The sequence below is a fragment of the Lepidochelys kempii genome, chromosome 4 (genome assembly GCF_965140285.1).
Source record: "Lepidochelys kempii isolate rLepKem1 chromosome 4, rLepKem1.hap1, whole genome shotgun sequence".
NCBI lineage: Eukaryota > Metazoa > Chordata > Testudines > Cheloniidae > Lepidochelys > Lepidochelys kempii.
Window position 1 is genome coordinate 13,365,162 of NC_136383.1, and position 18,742 is coordinate 13,383,903.

General features: G+C 45.5%; 1 protein-coding gene across 4 annotated transcripts in view; it reads left to right on the plus strand.

Moving 5' to 3' along the window:
* SEPTIN11 (septin 11) overlaps positions 1–18,742 on the plus strand; it is a 74,264-nt gene that overhangs the window by 35,943 nt on the left and 19,579 nt on the right. For all 4 annotated transcript variants that reach the window (XM_073340439.1, XM_073340438.1, XM_073340441.2 and 1 more), the window contains exons 2-5: positions 2,851–2,965; positions 9,751–9,946; positions 13,782–13,968; positions 16,098–16,259. In XM_073340439.1, coding sequence (XP_073196540.1) covers positions 2,851–2,965; positions 9,751–9,946; positions 13,782–13,968; positions 16,098–16,259 — 660 coding nt within the window. The remainder of the gene's footprint in view (positions 1–2,850; positions 2,966–9,750; positions 9,947–13,781; positions 13,969–16,097; positions 16,260–18,742) is intronic.

The following is an 18,742-nucleotide window of genomic DNA, read 5'->3' on the forward strand; positions in this document are numbered from 1 at the left end:
GGGTCAGCGTCCAGATCTAGCACTTGAAGACGCATCTAGCTCTTGGGATCTACATGAGGTCAGAATTGAGTGTGGAGGCCCTGTGTCCATGCCCCGATGCTGATTTTCCCTGTTCTTTTGCTGATAGGGACATTCCTGCCAGTAGTTACCCCCGAAGTGCACCTCCTAACGGGAGATGTCCAGAGGACAGGGGTGTGGTGAGGATAAAAGGCATTAATGATTCTCTGCTGCTGAGGTACTAGAGTGAAGGGTGATTGACAGATACCTGCATTCTGGTATTTGGGTTGCGGGGGGAGGGGGCCTAAAGCCCGTCAGCATGCAAAGAAAGAAAAGGCAGTCATTGCCTGTGTGTACCATGTGTCAACCTAATTTGGGGATGGCCAAGAGAGCCCCTAGATACCAGGCTTCTAATGGAAATGACAGTTTTTACATCTATAGTGCTTTCCGCCGCAGCTCTCCATAAACATTAAGGGAAGGGTTTTCAGAAGCACTCAGCCTTCACCTAACTCTGCTCCTATTGGCGTCAATGGTAAAACTCCCCCTTGCTTCAGTGGGAGTAGGTCAGTGCTGAGCTCCTTTGAAAAACCCACCATTAGACCTGGCCTGCGTGTAGCAGGTTTGCTGGCATAGCTACATCAGTCAAGGGAGTGACTTTCTCTCTCTCCATCCCCAGTGGATGTATCTGTGCTGGCAAATACAGTAATACTGGCAAAAAAGTCCTTTTGCTGGTAAATCTTGGGCCTGGTTTACACTAGAAAATTAAGTCCGTTTAACTGCGTTGGTCAGGGTGTGAGTTAAGTGTAGACAAGACCTTACTCTCTTCAGAAAACTGGCTTAAGTTTCACTGGCAAACCCTTTCAAGTGTATGGTAACAGGGTTTGCCGGTATACCTCCGCCAGTATATCTGTGCCAGCAAACCCTTGGAAGTGTAGATGAGGCCCTGGTCTCACAGTCCCTGAGCAATAGGGCTGCTGTTTTTCTGGATGGGAAATGGGCACGGGAAAGGTCAATGACTTGCCCCTTGTTGAGCAGCAAATCACTGGCAAATGGGAGAACAGAACACAAAGCAGCAAACAAGGATGATCCCTAAGAACTAGATTAAACACCATTTCTCTAAGGACTTGATCCAAACCCAGTTGGAGTCAAGGGAAAGACTCCCACTGAGTTCAGTGGGTTTTGGATCAGGCCCAGGCTATACAGGATTATAATTTAGTTGCAAACATACAACATACATTGAGTAGCTTCTGTGCAAATGTCTGGCATTGGAAAACATTTAAAGGTCCGAAGTCTGGGGCACCCAACACAAGCTGCAGGGAATGACCTCTTTTTCTGTTTCATGGAGTCCTGTAATCTGTTTTCAAGGTATTTGTGTCGATGTGATTTGGCAGAAGAGCTAACTAGTGTGGCTGCTTTTTTCTAGACTAAAATGTAAGTTATTACACAGCTGTTGTGGAAAACTCTCTAAATAGAACATTGGACTTGCTCCAACTCTTCATCCTGCGAGGTCTTTGCTGGTACAATAAACCCCATGGAAATATCTGTTGGTGTGTCTTTCAGTTCAGGGTGCCCGACCAAGACAGCAGAGGCAAATGGATGGGGAGGGAACTACTGGTTAAACCTTCCCAGGTGCTTAAAGTGACCCTGAATGAGGACTAGAATGCATCTGATTCGGGTGACTGTACTGATCCTTCAAGGCTATGGAATATGAGATGTGCTCTGTATGGGAAATTGTGCATCACGTTAAAAAGCCAAGGGATGATTGCCCTGCTTTCTCACCTTACAACGATGTTATGTGTAAACCAAACCACCCATAGAGCAGCGCGCACATGGTCCTTGTCAGAACGCGGCATCCAAAGCCTTTCAAAGCCAGGGGTTTAGCTGGCTTTAGCGGCATTATCTGAACAATGCGAACAATGCCCTGCTGCTGTCGTAAAACAATAGTCAGCACTGAAGCACAAAGTGTCCCCTTTCTGCTATGTTGCTGTGCTGATTAGTAGAGTTCTGGGAAGTTCCTTTTTCCATGACAAATGTAACGGAATAGCGAGCTGGGTTCTCCACTTATTTAAATCAGGACTCCCGACATTGAAGTCAAAATCCCAAGGGGCCAGCTGGGGCTAGCCAGATGTCAGCATGATCCAGCCACAGCCCCTTCTCAGCCCAACACATCCCCTATTGCAGGGGCAGTGGTGGAGAAGCTGCCTATCATTCTGCACCAGACGGGAAATCCTCAACAAGGGAGAGGTAACCAGCTTCCATCGCCTCTGCACCACCGGAGCTGCCCAATGGTAACAAAGCAAGGCAGAGAATCTGTCTCGCCAGGTGCACCGTAGTGGGGGCTCGTCTGATCACAGCTAAAATTGAAGCGTGGTCGGGTGTGGTCACATCATTACTACTCTGAGTGAAGTCCTGCAGTACCTAGTTGTCTGACTGTGTATGTCGCTTCCTAACTTTTTTCTTCTATGGCCACAGGAATGGTGGAAACTGGGGCACAGAATTTCAGTTTCATCTTCTGCAATTTGCTAATGCTTGCTGATCTGCCAGTCACTGGCACGGAACTACCTACTTCCTGTGGTTTGGGGGCATTGTAGATAGCTACCCCCCCAGGAGAGTTGGATAGATCACACACAAGGAAGACATTGAGGGTTGGGGAGGAAAATGGTCCAGAATAAGTGGTTGAGAATCTACTCTGTCTATTCTTTCCCTCCTGCCCTCAACCACCTTGACTAAAATGGGTCCCAGTGAGAGATTATTCTCCTCTCCTTTGAGAGTGGTGGGTACTCCTATATCTTTCACCTGCATACGTTGTTGTTCTACATCTTTGTTACAAATATTTCTGTTTGGGATTTTCAGAATGACGAGCTTCGAAACCTGTCCCTCTCTGGTCATGTTGGCTTTGACAGTCTTCCAGATCAGCTGGTCAACAAATCAACCTCTCAAGGGTTCTGCTTCAACATTCTTTGTGTTGGTAAGTGATGCTGCACTGCTGAGAAAATGGCTTTTCACATCAAGACATCATGTGACAAGAAAATTATTAATTTAAACAAAGAGGGGTGGGGTGGGTATGTTTGTGAATAAATAAAAACAAAAAAACCCTTCCATTCAATAACATGGATAAGATATAAACCAATAGGGTGAGCATTATAAAAGTATCAGGACCCAGGGAGGGACTGATTTAAATCACTAAGTGGAAAGCCTTGATTTTAATCAACTTTTCCATTTGTGCTTCAGTTATTTTCTAAGGAAAGGTGCATTCTCATTGGTTGACATAATCATTAAAACAAGTTGATTTACAACTAAATAGAGCCTTTACACTAGTGTTGGTACGTCTTTTCCTTACCTAGGAGGGCATGCTATCACTATATACATTTATTTCAGCAACATATAGCTTTAATATTCACTGATTCTTTCTTGTACATTTTAGTATGTTAGAAAATGGTGAGTGCTATATATTGCTTATTCACTAGATGATTAACTTTTTGCTCATGATTTGTGTCAAGGTATATTAAGATAACTGGAATTTAATGAAAACACGCGTTTATTTTTGGTATTTGAAGAGGGAATATGTTTGGGCCTTAATATATTTTGTATTAAACCCAGATTTCATTTTAAACAAGCTTGTTTTTTTTAAATGATGATATAAATTGCTTTCCCCCTCCCCCGGGGGTGAGGTTGACCGTAGGCTGTACGTACAGACTTCAGGCCTGCTCCTGTCCACATTTTAATATATGAGTCACTTTACGCTTGAGAGTAAGGCCAAGAGATTTCTCATGTGTCTGTGTTGGAACAGGGTGGGCTTGGGCCTGATTCTGTGTTATAATAAGGCCCTATTATAGACTCGAAGGTCAGAATGGACCATCATGATCCTCTAGTCTGACCACCTGCACAACGCAGGCCACAGAATCTCCCCCACCCACTCCTGCAATAAACCTCTCACCTATGTCTGAGCTATTGAAGTCCTCAAATTGTGGTTTAAAGACGTTAAGGTGCAGAGAATCCTCCAGCAAGTGACCCGTGCCTCACGCTGCAGGGGAAGGCGAAAAACCCCCAGGGCTTCTGCCAATCTGCCCTGGAGGAAAATTCCTTCCTGACCCCAAGTGTGGCGATCAGCTAAACCCTGAGCATGTGGGCAAGACTCACCAGCCAGACACCCAGGAAAGAATTCTCTGTAGTAACTCAGATCCCACCCCATCTAACATCCCATCACAGGCCATTGGGCCTATTTACCACTAATAGTCAAGATCAATTAATTGCCCAAATTATGTTATCCCATCATACGATCTCCTCCATAAACTTATCAAGTTTAATCTTGAAGCCAGATAGGTCTTTTGCCCCCACTGCTTCCCTCGCTCTGACAATGCCGGGGGGCCTTAAGGTGGGTGTGAATGAGAATCAGGCCTACCACCTCGTTTATATCGTATTTAATCGGGGTACTGCAGGTACAGCATCTGTTCACTTGCCTTAGTTACTTTGTTTCTCCCAATTATTCAGAGCTGAAATCCCAAATCTTATTGTCTAGGGGAGACACACATCTGTGGGTTGGAAAACAACCTTGCCTCTTCCCCCTCCCAGCCCCCACCCGTCCTCCAGTGATTAGTACTTTCAAGCTATACCAAATAAAAAAAAAAAAAAGTATATGGCTCAAACTCGGGGAACCATGTGTCAAAACAGTTTTAACATCTTGGTTGTCTTCAAGATATCATCTAAAATTGCTCAAACATTGAATGCACTTCTGTGTGCAAACAAAACACTTAGCTTGGCAGAACGTTCCAGAAACTATCTATTTCCATTGCTCATGTGTTGAAGCAAAATGTTTTCTCTTTTTTTCTGATTAAGGACTTGAGGTTTATTTTTTTTTAAAATGCTTTGACTGGATTTTCATGTCATGTTTAGAATATTGTCCACAGTGCAGTTTCAGCTATCTGAATCCACATCTGGCGAACCAGACTAGACTGCACTCGCAGCATTAAGTGTTCAGGAGCTAGACAGGAGAATGAGCATGGAGAAATATGACCAGAGCGACTGACCATCTCTTAGCAGCATGAAGCTGTTTAAAATTCAGCAGGGAGCTTCCCGATTAGCAAGCAGTTGGATGATCAAAATGGCATAAATTGGTTGCTTTTTTTTCCTCCTGCGGTAAACATTCCTAGCCTAGCGTGACTCAATTTGTCTTCATTAACGTGGCAATTTGCTCCACGTTTTTTCTTTTTCAAAGTGTGCCGGTCAACTTTTGTTAAGCTCCAAATAGAAATTTCACACACACGTTGCTGCTATTGTCCAAAGGAAGGAGAAAAAAACCTGGCATCTCTTTGAGGGAAAGCACACAATTGGCTCTTGCATGGTGACGTAATGCTTCTAAATGTAGCATGTCTTGAGCCACAGAGAACAGTATGCAATGATGGCTATGTTTGCTTTAGCAGCTCGCCATCAAACACTGCTCTAGTGATTTACAGTAGAACTGTTTAATAATAGTAATTCCATGCACAGTGCATTCCTCATGGGGACCACATTGAGCTGGTCTGTGGCTATGATATAGATACATATTTTTAAAAGCCTTATTGCTTTGAGCTTTGCGAGCTGGGATTCAAGCTGCTCTTGGTTTGGAGAAAGTATTGCTTTCCAGCTGTAACAGTTTGAGAGACTGGCAGCTAAAACCAGGCGGGAAGTGAAGCAAAAGGGAAAGCCAGATGGCTATGAGAATGACATGATTTTAAGGCTCCCTGTATATCGTGCAACTTTCCAGGATAGGAGCGCCTTGAAAATCTGTAAATCCCAGCATTTCTAGCCTCCATGGTTACTGGCCCCTTAAGATGATCATTGATCCCACAGGCTAGGAGTGGGCTTTTGGACACTGGTCCACGTTTAAATATTGTTAGTTTTAGGCCCCAAACCAATGTTTCATTCCCTGCCTGTATATGTTTGAAAGCATCAAGACTTATTCATGTGGCGTGTGAATCAATGCAAGAAAAGCAGGAGCTGTGGTATTGTTCCAATGAGAAAACAATAATGAATAGGTATAGATATCTTAGGCTCCCTTGGTGGAAGGATTACGGCTAGGAGAAAACGGTTCCGCTAGAAAGCTGAGCATGCCAAACCAGCCCTGTGAGGGATGGAATGAAACCAAAGGTGTACAAGTCTGGGTTCAGCGGGGTGGTGTGATTCTGACCTGGAGCAGCTCTGCAATTTGGGACCCTTCCTTAGAGCACAGTGAGAAGGGAAGGATCAGCTGCTTTGAGAGTGGGCTCTCGAGTATTAGCGTTGGGCAGGTTGCTGGAATGCGGGCTGTCCAGTGCTAGCGCTGAATGGGCAGAGACCCTGGGTATGTCTAGCCTGCAACAGCTGGGGGTGATTGCCACCGGAGCCAGCAAATCCAAGCTAGCTTTAATCTAGCTCGCTCGGCACCCAGAGCTGTGAAGCTATGGCCTGGCTCAGTGCAGACTGTACAGACCCGTCTGGGTCGCTGGGTAATTACATGTGGGGTTAGCCCACACGCTCGTGGCATCACTGCTCCAGTACCCGAGCCAGCCAGATGAAATCTGGTTCAGGTATGTTGGCCGCAGCTGCAGTTACAGTCAGTGATTGTAGTCTGGACGCCCCCCCTGTGACGCAGTGTCGGTTCAACGCATGCTGTTCTCGTGGAACCCAATCTTTCTTTCCATAGTCCATGCCAAATAGAGACAGTGATCTTTTGTTATTTAAAGGGGACACTGTATTACTACATGTGAACGGAGTGGACCCTGGCGAATAAACCGGTCCTTAACTTAAAAATAGGCTGATCATCTTTGGTTATTAAATGGAAACAGCCATCGCAGACGGGTTACTCTTTGCTGCTGGCCTCTTACAAGGAGGTCTCTCACATTACCACCTTTACTTTCAGAAAGACCCCATTCCTCAGTACTGCCTTCCCTCAAGGTATCTTAGTGGTGACTTGAAAACAAATTGGGCCCATAGATTCCCTTTTTGCTTGCTTAATATATTTAAAATGGTTTTGCTTTTAACAATTTTTCTCCCTTTCCTGCTTGTGTTTTTACATTAGAAATTCATGTCTAGTCTGCCCTGGAATGCTCTGTGATAACCAGTGCAATGATGAGGTCACAAGAGTGCAAGTTGAGCGTTTGAGAAAAGAGATTGGTAGTCACTCTTTTAAATTCTTGGTTTCTGTGGTTTGTTTTTAGTTTTGTTTTGTCAATACCTACTTACTGTTAACTTCCATGACTAACATTTTGGTTAAAGGAATTCTTTAATGGAAGGGAGTGCTGATTCTTTACCAATGTGTTAGTGCTCACAATGAGCAGACTTTGAAGCCCTCCAGCAAAACTAAAGAAGACCAAGTTTTGCTATTCTTGTCCCCTTTAAGTTTAAAAAGCAAGTAGAAAAGCAGTTTCAAGAACAAAAAACAAACAAACAAAAAAACCCCAACCTTCCCATCCTTCTGTACACATCAGGCTTGGAAGAATTAGATTTTTACTGGTGAATGTCAATTTCACTGTACACAAACTGGTCAAAAAATATTTCCATGGATAACCATTGATATTTACAGATAGGCAAAGTAAGAGAAATGCTGCTTCAGAACTTAGTTTGATTTAAGGCTATTTACTTTGTATATTTTGACATGCAGTGTAGGCAATTTGTGTGTTTAATAGGTGCAAAACTTTTTAATTTTTTGAATCTTAACGTTTGCTGTCGTTAAATAATTGTTGTCCGCCCCCCTCCCATAACTTTGGAGAACTGTAAAAATTAAAATAGATGGAAAACGATGCTTAAATAAACATTTCTATTATCCATCAAAATTATTATATACAAAACATTGAATTCTGCCAGGCCTAACCATAAATTAGCTAAAACTGCACAAACCTGATTTTTAATATTTATAATCCTTTGCCTTTTAAGTTGCCTTTAAGAAATAACTTGCATTTCTATGTATCTATATCCTGGCTTCCTCATTAAGGCCTCAATCCTGCAGTTAGATCTAAATCCAGACCTTGAACCTATGCAGAGTCCCATTGACTTCAAACAATATAATTACTGATTTCTGTGGGGATCTACGTGGATGCGGGGGTTTGCCTGCTTTGATTTGATTGCCACAACAGGACCTAGACCAGCGATATACACCTCCCTCCATTTACTATCTTGTGTGGAATGATGATAAAGTCTTGGAGCTTGTACATTTGAACAGATCCTTCCACTTAATCCTGTTTTAAACATTCATTTACCTGTGTTACTAATTACATCTCAAATTAATAAAATTGAAAGACTTTTAAAAGTCAATATTTATGCCGCACATTTGGATTCTTTACTTTTTTGCCTTTCTCTCAGCTGAGACTGTGAAAATCAAGTCATCTAATTTTTATTGATTTTTTTTCATTATTGGGTTTTTGATTCTACAGTGATTTAGTTTGAAAAATATTGCAGGAGAATTGAATTTACTGTATGTTTGACTAATGCAACAGCTTCCATTGGAATTTTTAAAAAATGTAAAAGTCTATAAATCTGAGTTTGGAGGGTCCCGTTTCTTTGTAAGAAAAATGCTGTTAAGATTAGTGTCTAGCTCATAATAAGAGGGAATTTGAGCATGGTTATTTCTCGAGACAGCATTCTGAATACTGTACCAGGGTTATGTACAAGTTAGGAGTATTTGGGACGCACATGTCCTATAAACAGTGTGTGAGGAGTGTCTGGGCAAAGAATTAACTTCTTCATGAGTTTGTAGAGAGGATATTACATAAACAATCAGTCTAGTGTGAAAATAACCAGCAATGGCAGAAGAAAACACGAAGGAAAAGTGTACTTAGGAATGTAGGATTTGCCATATTTACATCTTGGGTCTAACAAGTCTAATAACCTGCTTCCAGCAATGGCTGATTCCCGCTCCTTCAGCGGAAGGCAACTCTTGTTTTCCCCCATCTAGAAAACTCACCTGGTCTGTTGACCAGTGCTGCACATTTCAGCTTCCTACCCAGCCCACAACACTTCGAATCTCTTCTCTAAGAAGACCTAGTCCAGGAGACCTATAAAGCCTAATTCACCCCCTCCCCAAGAGGGGTGTTAACAAAATTGTTGTCAGGAAAGTATATTTATTAACCCTTTGCTCCTCCTAAAAATGATGAAACATAATTGTGCCGGTTACTTATGTATTTGCGGTATCCCATCTGTTGTCTATACATCGTCTATAACTGTAAATGTAACCCAGTGGTTGATAGGTAGGCGGGGTGTGTGTGTGTGTGTGTGTGTGTGTGTGGTGCTCCCTTCTGGACCCGATCCATACAGAATGGGAGTCAGTTACAGCTCTCAGCCACAGAGCGTGGCTGAAGCGGTAGAAATTCATGCGTATAGCTCTAGAGGTACCTGGTGTCTGCCAAACTGGCAGCCATCACATAATGGATTGGGGCGCTCACTTGGGCTGAGTTTCCTTTGATCAGAAGATGTAGGTAGTCCAATGATGAGCATGTCTTACAGATCCCCCTCACTGCCTGATCTGCAGGGGAAATGAGTCTGTTACAACCCCAGCTCAAGCTGTTGCAGAACTCTGAAAGTCCCCAGTTCAAAACCCGGTGGCTGACCAAGATGTCCGCCATCTTATAAGGCATCTAGGCCTGAAGAGCTTATCTCACTGTCTGAGAACCATCCACTGTGTTTTTGGTGCGACAGAAGTAACAATGTCTCTCTCTCTCTCTCTGCTCTAAAGAGAGCTTTGGACAGAATGGTAGGGGGGCGAAGTGGTCTCTAGCTCTAACCCATTTTTTGCCTGCTTAGGTGAAACCGGCATTGGCAAGTCAACCTTAATGGACACTCTGTTTAACACAAAGTTTGAAAGTGACCCAGCCACCCACAATGAGCCCGGTGTGAGGTTGAAAGCAAGAAGCTATGAACTCCAGGAGAGCAACGTCCGTCTGAAGCTGACCATTGTTGACACAGTTGGATTTGGAGATCAGATTAATAAAGATGACAGGTAAAGTCCCTTTTGCATAGGAAGGGGGTCTTGCATTGATTCCTCCTCAGGCTGGAAGGGCTTGAACGTACTACAGGAATATTCAGTATCCAATGTCCTCAAGGACTGCAGCATCAAACCTGGTGCTGCTGTAGCAGTTGGGTTTAGTGGCACTCTGATTAAGGAAACCGCATAGTCCAGCAGATAGAACACTGGACTGGGACTTGGGAGACCTTGGTTCTATTCCCTGACCTGCTGTGTGACCATGCATAGGTCCCGTCAGCTCTCTCTGGGTATGGCTACACAGCAAAGAAAAACCTACAGCTAGCCCCTACCAGCTGACTCAGGCTGTGGGGCTGTTTAATTGCTTTGTAGACTTGTATGCTCAGGCTGGAGCCTGGGCTCTGGGACCCTACAAGGTGGGAGCAAAGAAACAGCCCCGTGAGCCCAAGTCAGCTGGCACAGGCCAGCCCTGGGTGTCTAGTTGCTGTGTAGACCTACCCTAAGCTTTTTTCTCCTCTCATCCTTTGTCAGTCTTGTCTATTTAGAATGTAAGCTCTTCAAAGTGGAGACTGTATCTTCTTATGTGCATGTGTAGTGCCAAGTGTAATGAAGCCCTGATTTTGATTGGGGGCCTCTAGGCACTGCTATAATAGAAATAATAATGCAGAATAATAATGCAGTGGATTGTGGAGATTTATTATGCCAAGCAAAAGTCAAGTTGCTTCTGAAAACTGTTGGTTTGACAGATGAGCTTATTAAATTGTGTAGGTTTTTAATTTGTATTAAATAATATTACTTAATTAGATAATGCTTTGCATGCTGAAAGCACTGTTTCGTCATCAACTAGGGAATCAACACGTGTAAAGCAGATAGATACTATCACTCTTTGATGAATGGGAACCTGATATGGTGAGTGAAGTGACTTGCGGAAAGGTCATTCAAATCCGTGACAAAGTTGGGACTAGAATTTAGGCATTCCTGACTCGGCGTTCATTCCTCCAGACCTCAGCAAGAGAGAACTCACTGATCACCTTGTTCTTAAGGTGATGTTGGGATGTGGATGGGTTTTAGTCTGGATGCAGATTTTCCCATTTCAGACTAGAAGTAAACGTTCTGCATGTACGTTCCAACATACTATGTAGACTGTTGTTTAATATTTCTAGGATGCCCAACTGCGCTGTCCGAATAGACATTCTTACACTTAAACAACAAGTCTGCCTTCCCCTGGGATCGCCTAATCCCAGACAGTATTTTAAGATTGTTGGGCTTGTCTTAATATTTCTATCCCTTGATGGAAAACTTCTCGAGATTCATGGCATTGGTTGGTTGTTCTTGTTTTTGGACAGTCATTGCTGTTTTAAAAAGCATCCCCATTGGCTGCGATTGCACCAAAATGCTGTGTGTGTTGTGAACTATCCAAGCTTCGCTCCTCCTGCTCTGCAGCAGCTTTTAACTAACGCACCGTGTGCCTTCCCGCAAAGGAGAAATGAAAAGTGAAGTGTGTGTTGACCGTAGGCAGCTCTGTGCTTTGAGCGATGCCATATGCTCTCAAGCTAGAAGGAAGGCAAGTCAGAGAAGGAGCAGGTGTTCAGCATGGGAACATGGCAGCTTGTTACTGCTGGGTCACTTTGCGTTTGATTCATTCAACAGACAGCAAGAGCAGGCAGTATTGTTATTGGAGTCCCTCAGACTTCACTCTCCAGAGCTCCTTTAGAGAGGCAGCCACAGCGTGACGGGCACAGGAAAGCCATTATTCCAACTCTGCCGCAGAACAGTCCGAGACTTGTCACCTGTGACTGCAGCAACGGGGGCTACCAGACTAGGGCTTTCCAGACCATTTTGGTGACCCTTTTGTACAGCATCTTCTCTAATTTCAGACCATGACAGGTCCCAAGCAGACAGCCACAGCCTCTTCTACAATACACTATTGTCTGAGGCCTCCTTGGATCATCTGTGTCAGATCAGACAGTGTTACTCAGGGGTTGGAGACTGGAGGGAGGACTGTGTTCTGAGCACTCACCGTGAGGTGTTTGACCGCTGTTTTGTAAGCCATGTGGTTAACAGTGCTGACCACCGTGTGCCCTGCACAGGTGGTTGTTAGATCTGGGCCGTATTCCGCACCAATCTACACTCCCAAGAGCTAAACCAGGGAGGAATGTGGTGGATCACACACCCAATCATGCGCTGCTGCATACAGCCTTCAAATAGCTGCCCTGCAGTCTGGAGCCGGACTTGGTTCCCTGCTCTGGATTCAGATACTGGATGCATTTCTGGCTACCTGCACAGGGAATGTTCTCAGCTCCTCCACCTGTGACCCCTAACGGGCTCATCTTCATCCTGTCCGCTCTTATCACCATGAGGCTGCTGTGAGACCTGAAGTGTCGGGAACATCTCATGGCTTTATGCTCCTGTCGCTTCTCTGAGTGTTTTTTCTTGTGCCCAAGAGTGCAGTGGGATGAGGAGATGGCAGGAAAGCAGCAGAATTTCAATGTAACTCCACTTAAGAGAACTAATACCCACTCCTTGCATTGCTCTCTGGCCCCGGGGCAGGTTAAACAGCAGAACATTAAATGGAGCAGACCCTTGTCCTTTGTTTAATCTGGGCAGTGTCTTCTAAATAGCTGACTCTAATTTCAGTCTCGAAGGAGCTCTAAAATGTGAATATAAAGCTGGGATTTTGAAGCTGTATTTCCTGTGAATGAATGTCAGTGGGTTCGAACAGGGGACCTGCTAATGAGCCACAGCTTTTAAAGCCCGGGAGGGAGCCAACCAGGGTAGGGGGAGGGTGGGAAAATAGGCTGAGGCATTATTTTTGCTGGGGTCTGGCAAATGAGGCCCAGAATCTCAGCTGGTGTAAACTGGCCTCATTCTGTTGAAGTCGCAGATTTACAGCAGCTCGGGATTTACTCCACTGTGTCCAACGGACTGAGTGCACATTAGCTGCAGGAAAGATTGTTTAGTTGACTTCATTTAAAGTTTTCTAACCAGGGGATAAGAATTTGGACAATTGCGCTCTCAGCATGCACTGTGTTGTGGGTGGAGAGGGGGAATCCAATGAATGCCTGCTGTTCGAGGGCCTGACCCTGCATATGCTGTGGGTTACCAACTTTTTTTGGCTTTATTGGGAACTAGGGGTGCTCAGAACCTCAAAGGATCAGTCCCCAACTTAGAAACCTATCGGCAATAGGCTTGCATTGAGCTCAGCTTTCGGTGGATGGTGGCTAGCGCCCAGCAACAAACAGTTTGAACGGCACGAACTACAAAGCTGGGACCATGACACCCTTCTCTGAAGGCAGAGTCAATTAATGAATCAGATCGCATCTCCAGTAAAGCTGTCAAAAAAAAAAAAAAAAAAATTAGCAGCTTTGCTCTGCAATCTAAACTCCTGAGAACTGGTTATCCCAGGTAAGTCTCTCTTCCCTTTAAAATAACAGCCCGGAGTTTGGAACAGCTGGGATTTTTTTTGCATCACACGTATCTGGTCGCTCTTGATACAGACAAGCAAATGGTTTGTGCTGTAGTGTGTGTCGAGGCTGTTGTGGCCTCCGTGATTTGAAAGCCTAGGCTCTCTTCCATCCACCATAGCTGAAATCTTGTATGATGCGTTTTCTTCTGGTCTAAGATAAAACACATGGTCATTCAGAAAGGCGTATGGGCTGGGGACGGGGCTTGGCTCCAGAAGTAGAAAATCTCATGGTGAACATGAAGGTGGTCAATGGCAGTGTCTTAAAATTAGACATGCCCCCACCCCCAAAAAAGGCAATGAGACGTCATGCGTGTCTGCCAGTTAGACTGTAACTTACCAATAGCGAATGCCCTGATCTGAAAAGAACTGTTCCTTCCAAATTTTCAGCTATAAGCCCATAGTTGAATATATCGACACTCAGTTTGAAGCCTATCTGCAGGAGGAACTGAAGATCAAGCGTTCCCTGTTTAATTACCATGACACAAGGATTCACGCCTGCCTATATTTCATCGCACCTACGGGACACTCACTGAAGTCTCTTGACCTAGTCACCATGAAGAAGCTCGACAGTAAGGTATGCACTACCCATGTCATGCCCCTGTGATTCTCTCCTGCTGCCACTTAATTTGGTGACCGTGCCAAGGATCTAGCAGAAGGTGGAAGGAAAATACCCATTCTCTCTAGCAGCTGTGAATGGATAGGAGTGCAGAGAAGGCTTAAAAGAGCTTATCAGATTTCTCGACAGCAAGAGCAGGTTAGCACTAATGAATTTCCAAAGGCTCTCCCCATTAACTGGGATTTGGGCAAAAATCTGGGTTCTTTTTCATCCAAACTGGTCCACCATGTCCAGTTAGAATGATAACATCACCCACTTTACTCCACACCAGCCCCAAATGAGCAGCAATGCTGAAACAGGCTGCTGCAAATGAAACTATAGTGTGTGCTCACACGGATGGCCCTCGTTTCATACCAATAGAGCCCCATTTTTGGCATTTGGGGGTCAAAACTCCTCTGTGCTTTGCTGCAAATGCCCCCCTCACAGCCAAACACTATTTGATATAGTTGATCAGCAATTCTGCACTGCAGGCAAAACTATCCTTACTGATGATATAGCCAGTAGATCTAGCAGTGGGTGGGGCGCTGATTTAGCCCTCAGATGGGTAAAGAGAAGCTCCTGTTCAAATGTTTCATGTTCAAGAGCATCTTTTAGCAGAGAAAAGTTAGCTGAAAACCCAAGCCCCTTGAAAGGAAGCTGGTATTCCTAAATACTTAAATGCCCTCTGCCCACCAGCACTGTGACATGGTCAGCTGCTTGCATTCTGGTTTGAAATACGTGCAGGACAGGAAAGCGGGCAGCTGGAGCTCTTCATTTCATATGCGTAGAACGTTCCACGTCTATTGAGTGACTCTGGAGCCCAAGAGCCATGAAGAATTCGTAACAGGTTGCCTGATGATGATGATGTGGGTAAAGCTTCGAGTCGTCTTGTTCTGTAGTTGCAGAGATTTGCTGAGAATTTGCCTGTAATTGGCACTAGTCTTAACTTCTCCCTGGACAGGGATTAGTTGCTGTTACAGGGCCATCCTCAGAAAGGAATTAGTCTATATAATTTAAGAGGATTTTCAAGTACTGTAGTTAAAATGTCTCCATATAGGTCCATATTAACGTCTTCCTTACTGTAGCAGCATTTTATATTGCCACAGGGCAGAATAAATGAAGGAAGGCTACTAATCAACCCTAGATCACACCTCGCAGTCTGGTCTTTTCAGAGTTGGTTTAAAAGGCACTGTTGAGCAAGAGCTACATTAACCTATGGCTGTGGTGAGCTGGATAGGCCAGACCCTTGGGGACCATAAGCAAGTTACAACAGCCAGCAATCTAGGGCGAGAGAGAGACCAAGAAAGGATACACAGATCTTCATTTGTCACAGCAGAGCTGTGGCCTGCATGAAGCTCCCTGATCCCTATCGCCCCATGGTCCTCAGCCAATGTAAATTAGTGTAGCTCCATCTGAGGATCTGGCTCTGCGTCCAGTTTCTTCCTGTATGTACTTGAAGTTTGCCAAATTTAGTGCGACTCCCCTAAGCAGTATAGGGGGGATGCAAGCTTCTTTAATGGGGGAGGACAAGGTTGCTCATTTCAGGCCAATGCAATAAAGGGACAATTCATCTCTGTCCAATCCCTACACTTTGTTCATCTTATATGAACGTTTCCTTTTAATACTAGGCTGTAGAGGTGCTCAAGGATAAATCTCTAGGCTGTTTTCTGAAGGTGAGCTCTAGAGTAGTTAAGCATGCTACACGTCTGAAGAGGATGAGTGCCTAGATGGTAATTTCCTTTGGAACTGTTTGGATAGTCTGTCTGACAGCATTTCCTCTCCGCCCTAGTTAAAAAAGTAAACAACTGCTACAGAAGAGGAAATAACATGTTGCCAAATTGCATTTGACTTTTAATGGAGCCCTTCTCTACACATGAAAAGCGATTGGCGCAATCCTGTCTCAGCCAACGTTGCTTGCTTCACCACCCCCCCAAAAATATCAAATGCAGTGGATGGACCGGCAATTTCTGTTCTAGTAGAAAGTTTGTATTGCATCACTGTTTTTATGTGCCATGTTCTTTGTCCTCTTCTGGTTGAATATATTGAGGGAGGTGTCCTTTATGAGGCCATTGGCAAAGTAAAATGACAGCGCTCTCTTTGCCTTGCAGGTTAACATTATCCCTATAATAGCCAAAGCTGATACGATTGCAAAAAACGAGTTGCATAAATTCAAGAGTAAAATCATGAGTGAGCTGGTCAGCAATGGTGTCCAGATCTATCAGTTCCCCACAGATGAAGAGACAGTGGCTGAGATAAATGCTACAATGAGTGTAAGTATTGTTTTTCTGAACCCATCCATCCCCACCCCCAGGGCAGGGGGATGCTGCATCCTTTTGCTTTTCCAACTGAAACTCAAACATGAGCCAATAAATAGAGTTTGATGGAAGCCCCCCTCCGCTCTGGTCAGCAGGACTTAATAAAACGGGGTGGGCTTGGGCTTGAAAATATTTCTTCTCTGCTGAGCGTGTCCTTTCCCATGTGCTTTCCCCCTTACTAAATATTCATATCCCCGGAGGGCAGAGTGATCAGGGCAGAGGACTTGGAGCAAGGCCTCCTGTTCCCACTCATTGCTTGTTGCTGGGTGATCCACTTCACCTTCCTTTGATTAAGTTTCTGGGGGAGGGCTAGAATCAGGCAGCTGGTGCTCTGGTCCCGTGTGGAGCAGTTCTGGGTAGTGCGGTGGTTAAAGTGGTGGGGACTGCTGGCAACTGACCTCTGCTAGCACAAACTGCACCAGTGGTAGCAATAAGAGAGATTTTTAGGGAAATAAAGCTAGTGTAGGCAGGTCTTTACACAAGGGTTACGCAGGGAGAGATGAATTGCACCCCGGGAGGCTTGTTTGAAAAAGCAGAGGAGGAATCTAAGCCCTTTGCCTCTAACTGTATTACAGTAGCACATAGAGGTCCCCAACCAAGATCAGGGCCCCATTGTGCTAGGAGCTGTACATGCATATAGTGATCCATCTATCCAGTCCAGAGCTTCCGGCTGTCCAAGGGTAGGGACACCTGGAGCCGGGGGTTGCATCCCTGCCTATCTTGGCTAATAGCCATTGATGGACCTACCCCCCATGAATTTATCTAGTTCTTTTTTGAACCCAGTTATTCTTTGTTCTCTTTGGTGAAAGCAAAGGTTCAACACTCCCCCACTGCTCTTCCCCAGGTGAAGTCCCGGGCTGACTGGCTGCTTGGAACACAGAACCTGGAACACAGATTTTATTTGTTCTCGTTTTTGGTCATTCGAACCATTGAATTGAGGAGATCAGCCATTTTTGCCATTCTAACAACTTAGCTCATGGTTACGACTTGGGCCACCTAGAATCACATTAGCTGTGCTTGGTTGAGAGGAGAGTATATTTCTCGCCACACTTAGTGCAAGAAAACTCTTTCTATTTTGTTCTATTTTTAAAAAATATATATTGAAGTTTGTTTCTTGGGAATCTCTCTGGTGCCTGCTGCTGTCTTAACAGCACCTCACAAACATGAAGGACCATGTTGTGTCTAGCTGCCTTCCCAGAGGCACAAGCTGAACCCAGGCAGTGCCTTAAACAGAAGGCTGTCCCTGCTGTCTGTGGTGCCAGCACTAAACTGTGAGTTGTCCTCTGAGGGTCCATCCTGGAGCTCTGGTCATGTGGTTGCACAGAGACGTGACCTGAGGCTGTCTGCTCTGCAGCTGGCAGCAAGCATCCCAGCACAGGGTAGAGCAACATGCACAAGCTCAGGGGGAGCACAGGCAGCCACTCGGGCTAGCTGGCCAAGGACGTATGAGCCCGCACCCCTGGGTAGGTACTCGGGTGGCTCGCAGAGCTAGCGTATGTCCGTCTGTCCATGCTGGGAAGCACACTCGTGGCTGCAGTGTGGATGTAGCCTGAGAGTTTGGATGCTCCAGGAAAGCAGGAGTGGGTGAACAGCATGAAATCCAGCCCCTATGTCTCTGGGGTAGCAGAACTCCGAGAGGGAAGGCGGGCAAAATTCCAGTGGGTGCGTGCCTGGCACAATGCAGAGCTCAGCCCTGCAATCAACCCGCATGGCAGTGAGGGAGGGAGAGGCAGGCGCGTGGGGTGGGCTAGGGGAGGAGAAGCACATCCTGCTTCTCTGACTTGCACCCTTTTGGGGCTGAGTGGAAGGGCCAGTGGAAGTTTGTTTTAGTGAGGGAGCTGCAGCTGCTCCATGGCCAGGCGGGGATGATTTCTCCTCCCATCCATCTGCCCCATTCTTGGCTTGGCTGCCCAGGCTGGGCATTGGTCCATACCAGCCCTTTCAAAGGACAGGCTATGAAAATACCACCTGGCCAAGCTCTCCAGAGGCTGGCGTGCAGGCCTAGCTTCCTCTTGGCAGGGGTTCTGAGCATCTCTTCCAGCTGCTGGGACTGTCTCAAATCCCCTTGCAGGGCTTTGATCAGCTGCCTTCGTCCTGGTCTCTCTGCTCCGTTCTCCCAGAGCAGCTGGGCGGTGGAAAATGGGTGGAGCTTCACTCCATCTCTTCTCCCTACCTTCTCCCCACTCATACTCAGGCTCTCTCCTTACTGGCTAGCACAACTGGCCATAGTGGGTCCCAAGTGTGCTGCTGGTGTGGGCCAACTGCAAATTAATACCCACCCAGTAGGAAGCCAGGGATGAGTTGTGAGGAAGGCTGCCTCCGGTGGTGGTGCAGTTTACACACCACCTCTTGCTTAGGGCTGTGTCTGCAGTCATGGCCTGGCCCTTTCCTGGGAGATCGAACAGTTACTTCTAGCTACTGCAAATGGCTGGATTAAA